The sequence below is a fragment of the Phycodurus eques genome, chromosome 13 (genome assembly GCF_024500275.1).
Source record: "Phycodurus eques isolate BA_2022a chromosome 13, UOR_Pequ_1.1, whole genome shotgun sequence".
Classification (NCBI taxonomy): Eukaryota; Metazoa; Chordata; class Actinopteri; order Syngnathiformes; family Syngnathidae; genus Phycodurus; species Phycodurus eques.
The window spans coordinates 24,663,535-24,686,367 of NC_084537.1; the positions used below are offsets into that span (position 1 = coordinate 24,663,535).

Genomic DNA, 22,833 nt, shown 5'->3' on the forward strand with positions numbered 1-22,833 from the left:
GTGCATTTAATTCATGAAGATGTCTGCAGACGCCTTCCTGTTGGCAGGAGGATCGGCTTGCTATATACAGCACGATACTGTACTTACTGTACTTACTCTATTGCACGTCATTTAGCCCAATGCAGCCCAACACTGCCACCTGCTGAATGTGAGGCAGACTGACAATAATTTAATACCGCTCCGTGTCGTGGAGCACTATTTTAAATGCGAATGGATGAAATGCTAACAAGCTAGCAGTTGTTAGGCTTACATATAACAAGATAGCGATGTGAGCGGAGTAAGTGTTAAGGGCGCTCGATACACATTTTACATGTTGCCCTGTATTCAGGCGCCATTTCTAACGACAATGTTGCCCTGAAATTAGATACTATTTCAATTGATGAAATTCCAACATGCTAAAAATTGCTATGCTAACATATACCTATAGCATTAGCACGATAGCAAACTGAATAGATAAAGGGTTAAGGCTACTAAATAAGAAATCTTGCCCTGCAGTTGAGTTTTATTTCAAAGTTGAACTTATAAAATGCTTACAGTTGTATACTACATAGAGCAACCTGAGTAATGAAAGTGCGAAAGCAGATCGATAAGGATGATTTTTGTGTGCGTGTGTGTGTTTGTTTTCCTCTCTCTTGCCATGGAGTCACGTACAATTTCTTCAGCATTCACCAATTTCATGCAAATCCTGAGAAACACTCTACCTTGGCCAAATGAAATCAATGTTAAAGTTTATAACCCTGATTAATAAATCGCAATCACAGGAATTCCCGTGCTATACAATGGTGCAATCTACAGCACCTGCATTTGTCAGACAAACATGACATAAATGTATGTATCTTCATCTTCAATCTGGGCGAAAAGTACATTAAAGACACGATCGCTTTTTTTGTGTACTGCACGTGCACGAGAAAAGAGAAAGCAATAGGCTGCACAACCAAACTTGAAAGTTGAGACAACTTGAAGGTATCGCAACCGATTGGCCTATTTTCCCCCCTCCGGAATAATAAATAGTGAGCGAGACATTATGACATAAGAGGTGGAGTCCCGCGCTCTGCCACTAGATGGCACATTAACACCGACTAAACAATAAATACATCCTCCAGTCATTTCAGTTGGGTCGTCGCACACGTCTTGCAAATTATGTTCAGGATTACCTCTTAAATTACGAATCGTGACAGCTAAATTTACGCGTAAACATTTTTTTTTTTTTTTTGCCTGGGAAATTTGGAGCCGTTTTCATTTTGAACCAATCTGCGTCAAGGTCAGTAAAAAGGTGCCTCAGGTTTGCAGGTGGATCACGAGGTGGCAATTTGATACAGCAGTGAATTAACCAATTGTCTCTGGGCAGAAAAGGCTCAACAATGAGAACTGTGCTAAGGAGAAACGGGAGCTAAAAAAGATGATGTCATGCATTAAAGGGACATCCACACAAGCACACGCACACACAAAAAATATGACCGCGACGAACGACAGAAGGTTGTCTTGTGATGACCCAATAAGAAACGAATGCACATGGGGGGGGCACTCTAAAAAAATACTAAATTGCTTGTTTTGCGTATGCAAAGGCAAACATTTGTAATGTCAAGTGGTCATTAGTAATGATGATGCGGGGGGGGAATACATAATTTGTGCTAATATTTTCATTGAATTTCGTCCGTGTTCTACTCATTGGAGTCCTGAGTGATCTGAAGCTACATCCCAGCTGACTTGGTGGAGAGCCACCAGTCAGCCAATCGCAGGCCACATACAGACAAACAACCACTCACACTCCATATTCACAAATAGACAATTCGGACATGAGTAATAATCATCACTTTAGTTCTATATAGGACACTTATCAAGTCTTCGGTCAGGTATTTTCATTCAACAATCCTGGAAATTCTTGACTTTCATCAAATATATTTCTCAAAATCGAGTTTCACGGCAGTACAAGTGAACTAATTTGAATGTAAAATGTAGAAAGTTTTTGGGTGACAATACAGCCTGAAGGGAAACAGCCCACACAGTATTTTGTTAAGAAAATGAATGACCCAAATCCAGGCTGTTTCATTTTGGTCAATTATAGTGTGGTAAAGTAGCTCGGGCCTTTAAGCAGCAACAACAGCAGCGAAAAAGGTTACAAAACACGTAAAAAGAGGCTGTTGTGTAATTTGTTCGGGATGGATGTACATTCAGAAAATTGAAGCCTCTCGGTTAACGTGGACCTGATCAAACAAAATAATTTGCGCTGCATAAAAAGTGGAGACTCAGGATCTGCCTTGTTTGCATATGACCTCAGCTTCAACGCCTCGGGCTAAACAGAAACACCATCCATTATGAAGAGTGGTTAACCAGCTCCCTCCCAAATTACAGTGACTCTGGGCTCCCATTTTACTGATTTAGCGGTGTTGCGGTTCGCCATCTCATGTTACTGACTGTAATGGTGAGATGTACTCACGCAGGCTATCCTCCCCTTGTAAAAAGTGAGCAGGGCATTTTGGTCGGCCGTTCAAAAGGCACCGAGTGAAGCACAATTACGGATCTGTCGCAGGACCTTTCGAGGTGATTTGCTCAATCTACAAGAGCATATTGAGTCCATCAAAAGCTCAAAAGCAATCATTCGAGTGACTGAAGCTGGTGACATGTCACGCATCAGTCATACGTCAGTATGATTGTGATTGGCAGCAGGGAACAAGCATCCAGACAGAGTTGAGCCAACTTTTAACCCGCTGGCACAATTCTTATCGTCGCAACCCCTCCGCATACCCCCCGGTCAAGCCTGACAAAACGTACTCAACGCCTCGTGCTCCTCTCTTCGACGCCAGCCTGTTCGGAGACATCTGCCGCTCTCTCATGGTGCACTTTGACCTTGCAGGCTAAAGATAAGTTACGCTTTCCTACCAAGAGGAGTAGCTACCAACAAGGTCTCTTTTTAGCTCGCGTGCCGTATCGGAGCCTGAAGAAAACCCAAAATGTTCCAAATGATTGTTTTCAATCACACAAGGACTCAAAAGTACGAACGAAAGCAGCGGATTGTGCTCAAGCGTGAATGGCTGCAATACTATTTCCCCACTTTCTACATGCGTTCTGGCAGCACCAATCAAGGGATTGTCCAGCCCACCGTCTCCAGCTGCAAGCCTCTTTCCGCATTGTGTCGTTCGTTTATTTAGCTTGCACACTTCTCTGGAATGAGGGAGCGATGGAAAACTAAGGGTGGCGGTGTGGACTGCAAAGTTGTGGAGGGAGAGGAAGAAAAAAAAAAAGGAGCTGTATTGTAATATGTAAGAGTGCAAGACTAAGCTCCACAACGTTGGATCGCCAGATACAAAAGCCAAACCTGTACTGAAATAGCACACTGAAGAATTTGTGCGGTCGACAAAAAAATTGAAACATGATGAGGGGCTCAACTATGCGACGTGGGCAACCTTCGTTGAGTGTTGCATTATCATAACTGGATGTTTGCTTTGTAGCCCGTCTGCTTGTTTATCTGGCAGAGTATCCATTTCTTACAACATCCTATTACACTAGGACGTCACCCCACTTAAAGTTGTTAGTGACTTGTTGGTTTACGTTTGGACATTTGCAGCCCTGACACAAACCAACCCTCTCTGCCAGGCACAATTAGCAAAAGGTAAAGGTGGTCATAGCAGCTTAAGAAGCCTACGACCTTCAAGCGACATCCTTTATCCTCATTTGATGACAAAGATTGAATGCTAGCACTAAGCTCATCTTTGTCTTGACTCCAGGGGGCTAACAAGATAAATGTGGCAACAAGTTACATTTGAGATGCCAAACAATCTTCTAAATTCCATTAAGACATAATTGCCTTCACTTGTTTTTCTAGTACAGGCACCCTCACACGATGCAATCTGTGCCAAGCTTGGCCACACATTCACCTAAAGTCAAGTTTGTTTGACTGTGGAGCAGTATATTTTGCAGACCTCTCTATGATATTGAATAGGTAGGCTTGGGCACAGTGTGACCGCTCATGCCAAGGCACATGCACGGGCATGCAACCTGGATATGCCCTATAATCCTCCACTTGTTCCTCCCACCACTTTTTAACGATAACAGTGCCTTATGAATGTCATCAAGTGTTAAATAACCTCAACAGCGCATCAACAAATGCACCAAAATCTATAAAATTGTTCTCAAAATATTTTGTCGTTAACCTCCTGTGGTTGTGCTTAAGACGAGGCGGGGATTTTAAACATTTCATAGGATCCTGACGTTTTAAATGAATCCCGCACTCCCGTGTTGGGAAGAACAATGTTTCTACCCAGGCAGAGAATTGAGAAAACAAAATCGATGACATTCGCATACATTTAAGAAAAGCTAACATGCTTTGATTTTTCTGACTCTTGAGATTTTATGGCATGGCATGTAGGCTCAAATGCAGTCTTTTCACATTCAAATAACAATATCGTGGAACCTGCGGCATCAGAGAAATGCAAATTTGACTTGAGTGAAGTACTGTAACTCGGAAGGTCACAAGAATGAGGTGAGGTCAGGCGAGCGGCTTCGGCCGTCATTTTTCAGGTTTCCCCAAGATAACGTCTGCCTGTTTCACGGTACAGTCCTCTCTTGAACTGACTCTCTCATACTAATATTGCGCGCAAGGTGAAAAGCCGATCAAAAATTTGTGTTAAAAGCAATCAGTATTTTGGAACATAAAATGTTCTGGTACAAACTGGGCATACATGCAGCATATAAATATGGTGTGTGGAAATAAGTGGGGGTTAAAAAATAAATACATAAATAAATAAATAAAAGGGTTAGAGATATTCAAGATGCAAACAGGGTGACTTTTTGTCAGTTTGGATGATATTTTCTGGCTAAATGCAATGGCTAAAAGAGTGTAGAGCAATCGCACAATATTTGATCATCAAAGTGACAAATGTGGTTAGGTTGTTCCTTGGTGGCTGCTGCTGACTCCCAATCTTGTCAGAAGATACCCCGTGAACTCAGGGACAAAGTGAAATCAAACAGGTGATGGTTTCTGGGACATACTGGACCTTGCAACCCGGCTTTTAAGCAGCAAGCTAAAGATGGCGTGGCTTGCTCTTGTTGTGCTTCAAGGATGTCTCCTTCCCGTTGTTGTGCAGGAGTCTTTGTCCTATCCTCACATTGTCGTGGCTCAACGGTGAGTGCTTAATACACGTTGAAATAACTTGCTTAAGACCTATGTAAGCAAATACCACTTCAAGTATTTCCACGGCCGCACATGAGAGTGCATGTATAGGAGGGGCGCCACTTGCGTGCAGGACAGCGGTGGTTTGTTTTGTCAGCAAAATGTCAATCGGTCTTTGTGAGGTTATCCCATATGATCTCCCTAAATACACACGGCTTGGTAGCCCATCTGGTTGGCAGTTGAGAGCTCCCCCTCCCCAAACACCCACCGCCACTCACCCAGGTCTGGAGGTCTTGCCTTTTTACCTCCCACTGAGAGGATATGAAAAAGCAGACAAAGCTTTCCATTCTCTTCTTTTACTGTCAGATTTTTGGATCAGCCTAATCCGGAAAAGGCAGCAGCACGCGCACCGCGGTTTGGTTGCTCGCTAACAACTAACTTGAGAAGCAAACAAGGTGACAAATCTTACTGGAAATGGACATTCGGATGATTTTTGTTAGCGCACGCAGACACACACGCTCGCATCGCCCGGCAACCTCGCAACATCCCTTAAAATGTACAAAAAGCTAGATCTGTCCACCGCTTCTAAATGGCCTTGGGCTCCTTAAACTATTCAGCATGTGCAAATGAAAGATGTGTCTTGGAACAGCACAAGCCTCTGAGAAGTGCACAACTAGCCTGGCTCAACGATACACACATCAGCCCTCTGGACAAGTTTGGCACCCACACCAGCAACTGTAAGCCAAAACTCATGTTGCGTGCTAACTCACTCCCTCCCCCATCCCCTCACGCTATCCCGCACTGCAATTATATGCATGCTCCCACCCAAACATGCAAGAATAGGCCTTCTCAGTCAACAGACAAAACGAGTCATTCTGTCCTCAAACCATGACATCATGACCGTTTCACTCCGGCAAGAAATTCAAGCTTAATTTAACTTTTGTCAAGAGGGGGGAAAAGTGGTGTGCGTTGCAGTAGCAGAACGCAGCAGTGGTGTGAACAGACACTTCTACATTTCAAGGATTAAACAAAAAAACGGGTGTGTTGATAGATACAAATACGAAATAGATTTGGCCATGTTTATAGTAGGCCTGTGTTTTTCAATTACCACATGGAAAGGTTGCATGGACATACTGTAGATCGGTGTTGTTTTCTGCCAGGGAAAAAAAACACTTGGTGGATTGTGGTGCTGACGGAATTTCCCGATCGGAAGCTGATCCTCGACGGACATACGCTTGGACCGCTACGCGAGCCTTCCAGCAGGCACCAATGTTCTCAAGCCCCGTCTCCCACTCCGCTCCAAAAAAACGATTCTTAAAAATAAAAATAAAAACGAATAATAATAATAATAAACTTTTTTTTGTTTTCTTTGTTTGTTTTCCAGCGCCGTGCGGCCTTGGTGGCGGTCCGTGGCCCGGTGGTTGGGAACCCCTGCTGTAAATCATTTGTGTTATCATAGAGTGTCATAAATAATTGTGTTTTAATGGTTATACTCCTGTTTAATTGATATATCCAAGCCAAGCAACTGTACATGAATTTTGTTTGAAAGTCGTAGTTTGAAATGTATTCAGCAGTATGCGGTTTCTGGAAGTTTCACGGTGTTATTGCCTGAGAGGCATCTATCAAACTGCTGACAGCTTTTGTGTCAAGCACACCTCACCCTCCAAATCTGCCTCACAACAGAGTCCTCTCCTCTGTCCTTGCGGCTCTGGGAGGGGTCCTTGATAGTGGGCGAGCACTTGCGTGTGTGTGCATGTATATACGATAGAACCGAACCAATGACAGGAACCTTACCCCAGTCCGGTCCTCGCAACAAAGAGGCGGGTGGGTTTCATTGCAGACCCTCTCGCTCTCCCACACGCTCATAAATAACCATACGCAGTCTCTGCCCTGGCCAGGGGGAGAAAAAGAGTCATTTAGGCAGCTCCTCTCCTCTCATGCCTTGTAACTGACCTTTTCTAAGGGTCAGTCGGTAGAACCACAACCCCCCTGGACCCCCCGCCCCAACCTCCTGACGCACACCTCTCATTCTCTCCTTGTTGACACCGACCTGAATCATCCGAACACTCGAGCTGTGGAAAGAAGCCACTTAGCAAGCTCGGCTCATTGTGGAAGGCCGTTTAAGACCCAGAAGGCAGAAACCCTTACAAGCTCAGTTCTGGAGCATGTGAGATGGCAGCACGGGTCAGAGGGGAAGGTCACAATATGGGAGGAGGGGAATAAATCCTGTATCACGAACAACAATGGATGCAATTCCCACTGACAATGATGCCATTGTGGGCTATTGGTTTCTTAGTGTGTCCTGGAGCTGTGCCTAATAGAGTTATAGTGCTGATTTGATGGCTGCGTAGCGAGGAGAGTAGTATCCTTTTATATGAAGGAGGCAACTGCAGGAGTTTGAAAAGAGGTCTCAGCTTCTTGGTTTTTGCTTGAAAGCCTTCTTAGTTGGTGTGTGTGTGCGCGCCTGTGTGTGTGTGTGTGTGTGTGAGTCAGAGAAGTGTGTGTGTGGGGGGAGTACACCACACATGACTCCTCTTTCTTAAAACTAACAAGATGCTTTGTTGTTTTGTGTGCTGACTGCAAAATCACTGTTCTTATTTCAGCGAGTTTTGGGGGATTTTCTGTTCTTTTTGGTCTAAGCACTGCCCTCCATCCATCCATTTTCTACCTCTTATCATTTTCAGGGTCATGGGAAACCACAGCCTATCCCAGCTGACTTTGCCCTAAAGGCAGGCTACAATCACAGGGCACATATTCACACTCAAATTCACACTGTCACTGAGCGCGAAGCGAACAAAGGCTTGCTGTTATCCATTAGAATTATTTTAAAACACAAACTAATTCAATTGGTTTGGACAAAAACAATGGCGGAACAGAAGACAAGAGGCAATCACTGACATCAAACAATTTGTGATTTAGAACTGGTCTCGTCGAAGACCACTTTGAAATAGTTCAATGGTTTGCGTTCAGCCATGCTTGGGTGTTTTTGCTCTGTTTTGGATCATTCTCCCATTGGAGGACGTGTGGCCTGCGGCTGAGACCAAGCTTTCTGACACTAGGCAGCACATTTTTCTCCAGAATCCCTTGATAGTCTTGAAATTTTATTGTACCAACCACAGATTTAAAAAAAAAAACAAAAAAAAAAAAAAAAAAAAAAAAAAACTGTCAGATGCCGCAAAGCAGCCTCAGATCATAAATGAGCCTTTCCATGTTTCTCTGTCATTTTTTTCTTTCTTTATCAGAAGGGTAGCAACATGTGCTTGGATGTTAATATGCAACCCATATGCAAGCAACCAAACAAGAAAACGGCGAGCAAGAGACCCTCTTGCTGAGAAGTGACAGTTCTAACTATGACGTCAGTCTGTTTTTTTTACGATTGTACTTATTTATTACTGTACATTAAGATGCACTTTTGACTACTAGTTGTACCAAAAAAGAATCATAAACATGCCAGCTTCAATTTGAACTGTAGTGTAAAAAGGAATGACCTGAAAGACAAACAGCAGTTTTCATGAGACAGTATCTCATGAATGTTTTCTGCGTGTGCTCAATACCGTGGGTCCTGTATTTGGCACACGACTTGCGGCGAAGTCTGCGGGAGGAACAACGGACCCTCATACCAGATATTGACTGCAGCCGGTAACGTGGTGGTCTGCCATGAGTTCCTCAGTTGTCACCCCCGTGTGTACGTTCAGGCTGCGGCAGAAGGGAGTGACAAATTATGATCGGCGGCTATGACCGCTGCATGCTAAACTAACAGAACCAGCTTGATTTGACCAACACAGTAGACAGGCTGACACAGGAACGTTTGGAAAAATTGTAAATCACTTTTTCTGAATCACAAATTTGACATTCCCTACACCAAACATTGGTTTTTCTGTGGATTTTTTTTCTCACTTCTTGGCTTCTCTATGACCTCCTTAAAAGAACAAGCTATGTTTCCCAGGACCCAGCTATTTGAAGCTCATAGTTTTGGTCATCTAAGGTTTTCAGCTCCATTCAGACACTGTCCCCACTTACATTTCCACAATGGCAGGGTCCTGGGGGCCAGACCATAGCCGTCCTACACTCTGCCCACAGTTGCGTTGCCTCTGGCAGGACTACTGCATGCTTTGTGTGCTGGTTCTGGCCACCGACCAGGGAAACCCCACAGTCTCTCCACGCTGAATGCCGAACACTCTGCCGAGACCATTATGCATCCCTTCAACAGTCGTGAATAGCGGCACACTACAGTACGGCAGATTGTTAAGATGTGCAGTTCACCCTGAGCTACATTGTGAGACCGTGACACAAACATTGGTGAACTGCACTAATCCCTGATATGGTTTCTCAGTGTTGGGTCTTTTGATCATGTACAACAAACAAAGCAAATCCAGATCAAATGTGCCCTACATTGACAGCTACAGAAATGTGAAAACAGTTGATGAATGATCTTCCTTGACACAGTTAATGGGCTAAGGCTAAATAAGCATTACTCCAAAAAGCCAGGAGATTACGATCAAAATTTGGTGGCAGCAGGAAGCCTTTTTACGTGCACAGTTAACACTCTTAATACAAGGATTAATGTTCATAATTTCCCAACTCTGTTAACAAACAATATTGAACCACGCAGAATCGAGTACGTCTTCTGAACGAAATGAGTCGTGGTCAAATTAGCATGTATTTCAAACTAGTTCTGATCACAGATAAATGACCTTACGCTTCTGACTATTTCTTTCCTATCGTTGAACTCTTCGTTTCCAAGGTTCATTGGCATATCGCAGTTGTGGGTATCAGGACGAGTCACACCTGCCGGCAGGCAGCGGGCAGGCCTCTTGCATTCATCTTACGATTAGCCCACACTGGTCCCATCGGGACTGCCTAGATCTGTGGTGAAGAGCCGAAAGGTTTATCCCACGAGTGATCTGTCGCTAACGCTAACCACGGCATGCACAAATGGGGCAAGCAAGCAAATAGAAGGCACACTGAGAATATTCCGGCCGCTTTAAATACCATTTTTGTAGGGGCTACATATCTCTAGAAATCATCATGCCACGGCTGCCTGTCCTCACCTGATGTAGCCGGTGCACCGGTGCGTTAAAGAGTGCGGTGCTTGTGAAATGTGTCACACAGGTCAGACCCAGAAGTTAAAGGGGCAAGCAGTGTGCCCTTCTGACACGGGGGGGGGGGGGGGCGGGGCGGCTGGGAAACAGCCAAATGACATGCTGTGACAGGTTTCGGGCCTTCTCAAAGTGGGAACGGCATGGAAGGCACAAAAGCAAACACTAACACATTGTATTTGCACCCAAATGTTCACACACGTGAGCACATTCGTCCAATATGCAGTGACACCTGCTGAATTAGATTACCGACAAGCGGTACACTGTGTATCTAATAGTAAATAAATATGCCTTCAGAGGAGCAACTTAAAGATTTGTGCACAACATACGAGCGGTAAAGATACTTTTGTGAATGTTTAATAGTGTGTTTTTGTCTGAACCACCCATAAAGATGAGTTTGAAACGACAGTACTGGATGCGTGTCTCCGAGGCATCGTCAGCTATCTCACACCGTGAATATTCTCTAGTCAGGCCAGTTAGTTTCGGAAGTTTCATGGCCACTGGACACAGGAAAGAATCATCTTACTGATGGGAAAAAGGAATGCCGGAGGCAATTACCTCCCTGACTCGATGTCCTTGGGTCAAAAGGGGACCGGCCATAAACACGCGGACACCGACAGAGACAGACCTCTGAGCACGCAGACCCTGTTTCACTCTCCCTGCAGCCACAAACGTCAGCTGGGGGAAGAGGCCTCGGTTGTTTAAATTTACAGCACCGTGTCATTCTGTGTCATGAGAGAACGACAAAGCTCGCATTCATTGGACACGAACGCGTACGTTCAAGCTAACGTGACGCTCGGATTCATTTCGGTCTCCAGGTACTCTTTTCATCTCACTGTGAAGACTCTCGCATTTGCACGTTCAACCGAATGATCTCAGCGATAATCACAAGCGGTCACACACACACGTTGACAATTTTGCTGCTGAACATGTTTGACAAGCTCAACGAGAATATAACACGCGCTCGAGATCTACGTAGGCGACACCATCACCGCCAAGACAAAAGAGCTCAACCGAATTCTCGAAAGACAAAAAAGAAAAGCAAAAACAAAAGAACTGTTCAGTTGCAATCACATGTATAGCATGATGTCATTTTCATGCAATCCATACAGTAATTTCAACTGACATCACTCATTTGCTGTTTTCAATGTTTAGACTCAAAAGATGAAGTATATGTATCTGTATATTGAATGGTACAACCACATCTCTTACGTTTTCATCTTCCATTCATGCCAGGCGAGCCATTTTCAGCTGTTACAGTGCAGTTTGGGGCCTGAATGAAACGGTCCGGAACGTACCATTGCAGTCTAGAGGTAAAATGTTATTCTCAAAGGACAGAAACTCTCGGGAAAATAAAATGAGCGTTTTCATATTTCCCTGATTCTGACTGTCAAATACAACTATAACAAGGAGCGTTGAGTGCGTTTGTGAAGCAGACGCGGACAATACCGCCCCTGCCTTGACAGGGGGTTGGACCGGTCCAAGATGATGTTCGAACTTCCCTTTAAAGTCGCTCCACTTCCGAGGCGAGGAAAAGTCGAGCTGAGTGCTCCGCATCTCTAGAAAGTCCACAGACCGAATTCATTTGACCTTTGGGAAGAGTTTTCAATTGCAGGTCGGAAATAACTGAACACTCACTTGCGACAGAACCAAGGTGCAGTTTTCTCGCTTTTTTTTTCTTTTTGGGTTTTTGAATTTTTTATTTTATTTATTATTGTGTTTTTTTTTTTTTTTTTTTTTTTACTTTGTGACAACGACAGCAAACTGGACTACTCTTGTGAAGCGGGAATGATTTATCCTCCTGAAGGTTTATTCTACATCGAGATGGATCCAGCGCCACCAGGTAACACGAACTACGGCAGCCATTGTCTGTCTTTCGGGGGCTTCAGATCGCTCGCCAGCTTCCCTTCGTTCGTTTTTGTGCCGTGTGATGAGAACGTCCAGGTTGACGTGTTGTTCACGTGTGGCTAAAACGTCGGAACGGTCGTGTCGTGGGCGCTGCGCCTCGTCGCCGCTCTTGCCCGGGCACGCATAGCGCAATTACGTAATACCTCAGCGCACCAGGCGCAGTGCTTGGCCGCTTTTCTTTTGTCCCGGCACGTCTGACGAATTCACGGCGAGCGTCGGCGTTGAGTTGTGTGGAGCCGGTGGACACTCGCGACGAGGCGCGGCGACGATTTGGAAGGAAATTTGCGGTGCGTCAACACTGGCACCGCGTGAAACGACCGCTTTGTTCTCCTCCTCTGCAGCCAGCCGTGCTTCATTAGTGCTAGCTCGCAAAGTAGGCTGGACGATCGTTGCCACGGCCCCGATGCTGCCTTTTCCCTGCACAGTTCTCTCTTATTCTTTCTTTCATTACACCGCCCTCGACGTTTTTTTTTTGTTTGTTTGTTTGTTTTTTTGGTCCCCGCCCCCCCCCCCCCCCCAAACGTTAACTTGCGAAACTCGGGAAATGAATGCTGCATTTTACTCCGGTTTCGAACTCAACGCGATATTGGGTCGGAGTGCAATGACACGGCATGTAAACGATCCGTGACACGACCGTCCCCGTTAGTGACGCCTCTCCAGCAGTCAATTTCCCGTGGAGCAAAAAGCAGGGTTGCTCGTGGTAAATTGCATTTCGTTAGTTCAGGGTGAATGACTTTGCTCTGTGCGCTAAGCGGCTTTTGGAATCCACACAAGTTTCTTGGCAGGCGACAGAAAAAAAAAAGGGAAGGTGTGCAGATTTAATTTTGCTGGGCCCAGGAGGAGCCTGCCAAAATGCAGCTGCTGCACCTGACTTTTGTTTATTTTAAGGTCAGAAAAAGAGAGCGGATGGTGGGTGAAAGCAACATTTTCTCCTCTCATAGGCCGGCTCTTGTCTTCTCCCCAACTGCCCCGTGAAAGGCACTTTTGTCCTGCCGTGAAATATATCCCCTCACCTTCTCTTGATGCGGTTTGCCCTCCTTTTTCATCCTCAGGAAAACGCTTAGAGTTTTGGCAAACTCAGATGTTCCTTTCCTTGAAGACCGATGGAAAACTTGAGGTTTTGCAAGACTGCGATGATCCGAGAAGCATGGGTCATGAAGTTCAAAATGTAATTTAGTTCAGACTTCTCAATTTAAGAAGAAATGCTCAATGAAAAAAAACAAAACAAAAGGGGACTTTGCTCAAACTGTAGTTGAGTATGATGCGGTTAAGGCAAGATCTCAGTGATGACATCATTTGAGCGCTGCGATGAATTTGTGAGTCGAAATAATATTTAACTGTAGCCCCAACAATCACGTCATCAGGTGTTGCAGTCAGAAAATAGACTTGCAGAACAGAACGGCGGGCAACTGCCAAATAATGTTCAAATTTGTGATAAATCCTAATAGAAGAAGTTTGCGCAACAACTACCCGTTGGGTGTCAGTCATGACTTGGCATGCGACATCTTTTGGAAACATGCCTGGGCTTGTCCCTGGCAAGCCTGTGAAAGACTTGCACGCGTAGGCGGTGGGCTGATCTCTGTATGATATATTTTAGATCTATGTTTTTTTTTTTTTTTTTTTTGTGTTTTGTTTTTGTCCCCCCCCCCCCCCCCCCTGCAAGCGCGTTCTAAGAATTGCCCTCTCTCGTTTCTGTCTCCGACAGCTCTCCCTCCGAGGTCAACAAAGCCAGCGTCTTCCGCCATGAACAATAACTGCCTTTCCACACAGTCCAGCTCACTACGTGATGCTGAATGGTACTGGGGAGACGTAACCAGGTAAAAGAACGGGTGGCTAAATCAAACATCCTGTTGCTTGGTAATGACTGTGTTTAATCTGGTAACTGATTTTCCCTCAGGGATGAGGTGAACGAGAAGCTGCGCGACACACCTGACGGTTCCTTCCTGGTACGTGACGCATCCACAAAGCTGCAGGGAGACTTCACGCTGACGTTAAGGTAAAATTGAGTTCAGAAATGCATCGGAGAGGTTGATTTGTCCAATTTTTGTACTGAATGATCTCACAAATTGTGATTCACAGGAAAGACGGCCATAATAAACTGATCAAGATTTACCACCGTGATGGGAAGTATGGCTTCTCTGACCCACTCACATTCACTTCAGTGGTGGAGCTTATTTGGCACTATCAGCATCATCCATTAGTGGAGTACAACACCACGCTGGACCTGATGCTCACACATCCAGTGTCTCGCTTCCAACAGGTTAGTGGAAACTGCTACGTACTTTGTCGAGACTGGTATTGGTCAGTATTTTGCAAACATCATTGGGAGGAATTTTTACCTACATATTTCTTGGTTGTCACTGTTATAATTTTTACAGTTACATTTCACTTATACAGTACAGACTTCATTGTATGTGTGTGTGTGTGTGTGTGTGTATATATATATATATATATATATATATATATATATATATATATATATATATATATTTTTTTTTAATCTTTTGCTGTTTTACTACTACTGCAGACTTGCATTTTAACACAGTCACTGCCATTGACGGCTTTAGAAGTCAAATATCCATGTTAACTGGGAAGGCTGGAAGTGAATGAGATAACGATTGCCTCTGACCAGTAACTGCATAACTGTTTGCTGTGATGTTTTGCAACTGCAATTACTACCACTGATTCCAGAATTTACAACATTATTGTCTTAAGTAAATCCCTTACCTACCCTTATTGTATCAATTTATTTTACATCAGGTAAAGCAGAACGGTGTTGATGTCGCTGGAAGAAAGCTCAAAGAGGTCCATTGTCAGTATCAAGAGAAATCTAAGGAGTTTGATCGTCTTTATGAAGCCTTCACTAAAACCTCGCAGGTAATAACTAAAGTTGAAATGACCTCCGGTGGTCTTAAACGTCTGAGCTAAAATCTGTCAACTTGGCGTGTCCTCTAAATTGATGAACTCTTTGATGTTAGGAGATCCAAATGAAACAAACGGCAATTGAGGCATTCAACGAAACAATGATGATCTTTGAGGAGCAGTGTCGTGAACAGGAGCGCTACGGGGAGGAATTTGAGAGGAACAATCAATCCGAGGGTGCTGAAAAAGATCTAGAAAGGTACTTGCATGAACCCTTTTCAACTGGTCGACTTAACAAATATAAATGTTAATATGCTTTGCATCATAATCCTGAAATGTTATTCAGACCTTTAGTTCCTTTCTTTAGCTTTCTGATAAACTACGAGAAGCTGAAGTGCCGTCTCAGCGATATCTATGACAGCAAGATCCATCTCGAGGAAGACTTGCAAAGCCAGGTAGAGGACTACCGAGAGACAGACAGAAAGATGAACAGTTTGCGGCCAGACCTAATCCAGCTGCGCAACATCAGAGATCAGTACCTCAAGTGAGCGTTTGTTGCGAGCAGTTTGTTGTAACGTCTTAGGTACAGCAGGTCCATGAACTAAATTGGTAATGTTGAATTTCTTTCCCCGGTTCTCACAATGCAGCTGGCTTAATCACAAAGGTGTACGGCAGAAACGCATAAACGACTGGCTCGGGATACTAAAAGACAGCCTTGACGAGTACGTGTTCATTTACCTGTTCAAAGAAACTGTTATTAGAATCCCTAACAAACTGTAAATTAGATGCAGATTAATACAAAGAAAACTGTTGTTTTCTCAGTACATACGTGTTGAAAGGTGACGAGAAGAATTTACCGCATCAGGATGAGACGAGTTGGTTTGTCGGTGAACTGAGCCGGACGCAGGCCGAAGAGATGCTTCAGGGGAAGGATCCCGGAACATTCCTAATCCGTGAGAGCAGCAAGCAAGGCTGCTACGCGTGCTCTGTTGTGTGAGTTTCCTAAGCAATAACCGGACAATGAATCAACTCAAGAGGTTTTAGTGTGGTGCTCATTAATGGGTTGGCTTTGTTTTTCTAATGTATATGTATTTCAGAGTGAACGAAGAAGTGAAGCACTGCATGATCTACAGCACGCCACATGGTTACGGCTTCGCTGAGCCCTACGATGTCCACTGCTCACTGAAAGACCTTGTCCTTCACTACCGCTTGCACTCTTTAGTGCAGCACAATGACGCCCTGGATGTTAGGCTGTCGCATCCCGTACACGCCAAAGCGCCCGTCATGCCTTCGCAACACGCAGAGGAGCACAAACTCTTACAGACTCCCAAACAGACAGTGAGGCTCCCACCGGCCGCTCCAGAAATGTAAAGCAACTGAGATTATATAAAGGATATGTTTACTGTATCCTGCGAGAATGACTGCATCGAGGTGCATTGTTAAAATGTTGCACTAAAGTAATTCCATCGGTTTTTGTGAATGCAATTTCACAGATTGACGTGGGACCGGAACTTGAATGTCAGCTTCTATTATTTTAGTTCTCAAGAGACTGTTAAATTTGTTTCCGAAAAGAAATTGTACTTCATACATTGTTGTTTGTTTGTTGGACGTTATTTTGGTGGGAATGTTGACAACCGCTAAATTGCTCCCAGACAGTAGATGCTGCGTTTTGGTTTGACATCTACAATCTGAGCAGACGTTGCCGGAGATTTTGCCTAAAACTGACTCTGCTCTGAGAATCTGATCAATATGTTACATACTGGTAAATATATTAGATTACTACTACTTAGTGCATTGGTGCGGAGAAAATGGTGCTGTACACAGGCTGTTTCTGTCATCCTGGTTTGGTGGACCAAACCTTTTTCTGGGTAAATACCACTTGTGAATTTGTGAAAAATTGTGGCGCATCTTGACAATTTGCCCCGTTCATAGAGTGGATATTATGTAGCATTAACATCCTGTAGAAAACTATTATAAAAGCATACTCAATGTTATACCCATTGACCAAAGCACTTGATAGAGAGCAACGTTACATCCCTGTTTTGCCCAATCCATGCATTTGGGCAAGCTAATGGCAATTTATCTACACCTGCTGATGTGCTGATGAAAACATAATCCGAAGTACTGTATGTTATATTCTGTTACTCGAAGTATAAGCTTTTTGTATTCTATATTTTTTCTACAAACATGCCACAAGATGAAAGCTTGAAGAAAGTGCAATCCAACAGTATTTCTATTGTTGCAATGTGTGACGGTGGTGTGAAGGTTATGCTGTTATGAATGGTTGACATGCGCCACAAAAATGCACTCTTTGGTGGTGTCGGTAAGATATGGCCTCCGATGTTCACTTGAACAGCAGGAGGGCCGGAAGTATCCTGCCTCCATTACTTGAATTGTGGCATTGCTCGAGCTACGAATGTGTTTCATGACATGCAGCCTACATAAGTAACAGCGCAAGGAATCTGTGTTTAACTTGGCACATTTTCTTCCAAGTTTGTGAACAACAGGAACTCTGTACAGAGAAACTAAAATGTATTTCTGAGGTTCCTACTTTGGATGAGGTCTATTTGGCCTTATGTAGTTTAAAAAAAAATTCAATAAAAAAAAAACTCCAAATGATGACGGAGGAAATGAGTGAAGCTGAGCAATGTGAGATCCTGACCTTTGTCTTGCTGAAAGACAATAAACTGATGAGGGTTTTGTCATTTTACTCAATCTCGTGCTGTTCTTGTCACAATCTGTTGCTCATAGACAGGAATGCGTGATTAAATTCTATGTTAGAATATAATCGCAATCAAAACACAATGGGTTATCTAACATTTATAACTTATGTAGCCATTGTACAGCATTGAGCTTTGTCCTGGGGTCAGCAGAGATAGAAGGCACAGGAGGACAGACTGAAGAGAAAGGAAATGACAAAGACAATAGCAGGATGTGCGGTGGAACTTGTTTCCCTGTCCGCTACATTATCTCACCCAAAGAAAATCTGGATCATTTTGAACATGTGAACATTTCGGGATAGAAGGAAAGCTAATGTGAATGCAACACGATTTGTACTAAAAAGCCTCCTTTTCATCGACGCAAGTTCATCGCACAGCATAGTCATGTAACATATACACAAAATGCCTTCTCAAATAAGACCAGAAGCACGAGTACAAACAGCGATGTATAGAGACCACTGACTAGGGCAATGTCCCGAGTTGACACCGCAGTGACCAAGAACAACATGTGGCCTCTTTCAGCCTTCGCATAAGGTCCACATTAGGCAGGGATTATTAAGGTGAAGAGGGCAGGGATATACTCGAGGAGAGCCTCAGTTCCATGCCATGGATTATTTCACTCCTACCTGCGTCAGCATAGAGTTGGCGGAAAAGTCCCATTACCGGGACCCCCTCGGACGGGCTCGTACACCGGGAGGGGAGGACACCCTGTGACCGCACCGAGTCACCCCCTCACTGTAAAAACCAGGAGAAAGTGGGTCGACACAATCAACTGGGTTTTTCTTTTGTTTGTTTTTTCCAACTCCTGTAAACAATGTGAATGTATTACTTTAAGGGAGGTTTCTTTAGGCCCTTGAACATTTCCTAAAACCTGAAATATTCCACCAAACCTGGCGACTTCCCAGAGTAACTTGCCTACACAGCAGTTAAACTAACTCAATCTCTTTTTCTTCCCCAAGCTCCCTCCCTCTGAAGTAAAAAAAAAAAAAAAAAAAAAAAAGCCAGCCCCACGCCTTTTCCTCTCAAAAATAATACACACATCCTCCGTTTCCTTCGTCCTTCATTTTCACTTCCATTTCCATTTGTCAGCATACACACACACACACACGACGCGCCCGTGCTCTGAAGTTCTCCATTTAAACGAGTCTTAAACAAGGGAGCAGTGGGACGAATTAGTTTTGTTGTCACACCTTTTATGTGGAGTGGAGGGACCATTAACGGACTTCAGGCTTTCAGCAGAATAGGTTTAGGCATTCAGTGCGGCCACGTCCAATCATGTCACTCCTCCTCTCTGTCTCCGTCCGATTCCTTCGCGTTCAGGCCAGCCTCTCAGCCAATGAGAGGTCGAGAACGCCAGGCGCGCCATCCAATCAGGAGCCAGTTGCTATGTTGAGGGCAGAATCGATAAAATGGGATTTTTCTTTTTTTCCCCTTCTTCTTCTTTTAACCGCCCACTTTTTATTAGTTTACAATGTAGCTGGCTCATAGGCTGGGGTTTAGAGACCTAGCTGCTTGCCGGTCCAAGCAACTTGTAAACTAATGAATGAGACATAATAGCTTCACATTTACTCCGAATCTACTCCGCAACAGTGCTTCACAATGCACACAGTTCTGTTCGGCACTATGTTGCAGAAACTATGTTGAGGAAATGCAAATTGTTTTCAATAATCAATCATTTTTAAATCTAGAATGTATTTTTGAAAGAAAATAAGCAAGTGTTCAAAAGACTTTGACTGTTACAATAATTTGCCATATATATCAAATATTGTGCATGAGGAGGTCAGTTTCAACTACTTTGTTTCTTTGATTGGTCAAATTTGGTCCACTTGAACAAAAGTATTTTAAAACAGTTTCAAGTCGCCTGATGTATGCATTACAAACAATTAGAAATATAAACAATGGTGGCTAAAGTAATCACAGTGTAGTTAAGTAGATTTACAGATACTTGTGTTAAAAAGACTGGTAAAAGTAGAAGTACTGGTTGAATTCAATTATTTAAACGTAAAATAAAACCAAGTACAGACTCTGATACTGTATGTACTTAAAGGTAGAGTTTGCAGTTTTCAAAAAATAAACACTTTTTTGTCATTGATTTAAAATTTGTCTGTATGAGCTGACAGCAGAATAATATTAAAATGGTCTTTTGAAAAATCATCCCTCTCTGGCCCCATCTAATACCTGTAATTTAATTTGAATCTGCTATATGGGGAACCCCAGTCGACCAAAGCCGGAAAACAGGTTGGCAGGGCTTACTGTGTATAACTAGCAAAACAATGGGTTGATGACGTGAGGGTTTACTTTAAACCTAAACTTGCAAACAAATAAAAAATAAATAACATTTGGGGCAGGTTTTTGGCAGGTCTCTTCAGACAAAAGTTCAATACGTAAATATCATTTATTTATACAAACGTTACATGATTGATACATAGTGTTTGCGCTCTCCACTCCCCAACTTGCCATTGACAAATGGAAACAGGGTGTGGCGATGCGAATATTGCCCATGTTAGCCACGCTGGCGAATCGAAATCACCCGGGTCAAAAGCACTGCCTGATGACAGTTAAGAAGGAATTGGACATGCTAAGTCAAAACAAGGGTAAAGATACGGTATGTAACGTGCACATTCTCGGGAGTGAGGCAGGCTTTAGTCACAGATGCGAGAGTCGGGGGGTGAGCAGAGAATTATTTTGAACACCAGAAGCTTGTGTTTTTTTTAGGCTCGCACAAGACAACGCGTTCGTCGCGAATCATTCTTTTTGCTGACAATTTTGAATTTGTTGCCGTTGTTGTTAATGCTTACTGCTGCTGTTTTTCCCACCTTATCTCAAACGTGACCGACGTTACCTTTCTTTGTTTACATCTTTTTTACCTCCTCTCGTCATTCGCGGAGGTTGAAAACAGTGACGGGCCTATTTGATCAAGTAAGGAATAAAAACAGAAAACAAAAGTTGTGAGAAAAATAAATCCTCAAGAAAAGTACAGGTACCTGAAAATTCTACTTTAGTCCAGTAATAAAGTATTTGTACTAAATAAAGCAAAGAGCCATAAAGGCTGTATGTTTTGGACCACCTTGTTTGGATAAGAGCTTCAACATCACACTGATTAAAGGTGACACTAAATCAGCTATAAGGGACTAATTTAGCGCTGCCAATTCATTGAATCTAAGTCTCACTCATTATATTGTGCTTGCCCACCATGCTTACTATATCTGTTGCCAATACTGTACATTCCACCAGGCTAAATATCGGCATTGTGTGACAAGCGAAAGCCACAAGAGCCAAGGTCCACACAAAACACAGCGTGAAACGGAAGACACAAGGACAAGGCTTGTCTGGAGCAAAATTTTTAAAATGCAATTCGAGGGCTGCACTCGGCCACGTGGTTTCCCTAGAATCCCTGTTGTTCATTTACCAAGATTTTTGGACGGTTCTCTGCTTCCAGCATTGCGGGGAGAATTTGTGCAAGGTCCCTTTCCTTTCCAGTATGTGCATGTGCTCACTCTGCTGTGACAAAACAAAGTACATACAGGCACGGTTGGATCACTTTGGTTTCGGAAAACTTGACTGGTTGTCACAGAGCCCAGAGACGACGGGTGTGCCAGGCCCTCTTGTCCGACCTCGGTGACCTTCGACCTTTTGAATGAATGGACAAAAATTCCCACACACTACATAATTGTGTCCTCACAGAGGAAGCTGTGACAGCTGTAAAGGAGGAACAATCTTCATTCCCCCCCCCCCCCCCATCTTACTCCCTAAATCTATCCGTATCGTCCATACACAATGAAATACACGTATCACTTTTTAATTAAGTCTTGCACACAGAGAAATTCTCACAATTGATTTGAGTACATGTTAATAAATGTTTGCTAAAGCGGCGCTTTGAAATTGATTAGAAAAAAGAGCAAGTGCCCATGCTCAAGTATCACAGGACTGACAGTTGGAAGTACGTCAGTTCATTTCTTTCTGTGGTGAACTCTTTTAAAATAGGGGCTCATTGCGGCAAAAAATCAACTCCTACAATATAGTCTACGAGCCCAATTACGGAACTAAAACCTCACGGCATGTAATTACTTTTCAACAAACTTGAATCTATTATCTATTCCCATAAAACCAAATCTCATGATGTTTTCATTCCTACGAGAGAAAAAGTCGCACCAGAGGACAGGCATCCAACAGAAAGCCAGACACGCTGCCTTTTTATAAAGAATGATAATTATGGTGACCACTTTCCATAGAATGGCCCTCACACTATTTTTTTTTTCTTTCTCCAACCTCATGAGATTCTGCAAGCAAGTCTTTCTTTCCCCCGATCATCACGGTGACGATCACATGGTGATGGTGACAGGAATATCTGTGGAAATAATGAGTGCACCTGCAGGACCAGCAAAAAACATGAGGGAATTCTGTTATCTGGGGGGGGAAAAAGTTATTTTTTAAATTAAAACATTCAGATAGATGGATAGCGCTCATAAATACGCTGATTATTATTTTTAATCAAAAGTTGTCTATGCCCAAAACAACAGCAATATAAAAAACCTATATCATAAATAAATAACACACATATCGAACGTCACTAGTAATGCTAAAAATATTTGTGCTCTTTTTCACTCACGTATAATGAGTATTAAGACAATTAACTGCATTATACGTAAATGTCTGAAGTACTGTATGTGTTTTAATGTAATTATGTCGAGCATCCAAAAAGCATGCATATTCCTCGGCCATGATATAGTGTATCTCTTGTTGGTTGAAGGGGAGCCATGCGTCAGATTACATAGAAACAACTCTTGAAATGCAAAACAGCACTAATCACCACCCAACTGCTAAAAACAATGATATGCGTAACACATAGAGCATCTCGGCCTCAATTCAAAAAGAAAGAGGCTGATTGGAGTATGAGGGAGACATTCGTCTTTCAATATTGTCTGATCAGCACCGAAACCACAAAGACTCTCTTTGGAGCGCTGAACGGCCCCTGAAGTCTAGAATCAGTGACGGGCGGCCAAGTTCATGGCTGGTGAGGTATTATCGTTAGAGTCAGGTTTATACGTTTGAGCCAAGCTCAGTAGTGTATTTGCCATTAAATAAGCAGCCACACGTTTATAATATGAGATGGCTTCGATGGGAAAGTGGTTGG

General features: G+C 43.4%; 1 protein-coding gene across 2 annotated transcripts; it reads left to right on the forward strand.

Moving 5' to 3' along the window:
* Nucleotides 1-11,716: 11,716 nt before the first annotated feature.
* LOC133411281 (phosphatidylinositol 3-kinase regulatory subunit gamma-like) lies at nt 11,717-17,689 on the forward strand. Of its 2 annotated transcripts, XM_061693438.1 has the most exons (11): nt 11,717-11,863; nt 11,970-12,052; nt 13,823-13,934; nt 14,015-14,113; nt 14,197-14,377; nt 14,878-14,994; nt 15,096-15,238; nt 15,326-15,523; nt 15,627-15,701; nt 15,802-15,972; nt 16,077-17,689. In XM_061693438.1, the coding sequence occupies exons 2-11, from the start codon at nt 11,998-12,000 to the stop codon at nt 16,348-16,350; spliced, it is 1,425 nt and encodes a 474-aa protein (XP_061549422.1). In that variant the 5' UTR covers nt 11,717-11,863; nt 11,970-11,997; the 3' UTR covers nt 16,351-17,689. The 2 variants fall into 2 exon arrangements, with proteins under 2 accessions (XP_061549422.1, XP_061549423.1); XM_061693439.1 differs by having other exon boundaries at nt 11,717-12,052; nt 15,347-15,523.
* The last annotated feature ends 5,144 nt before the right edge of the window (nt 17,690-22,833 follow it).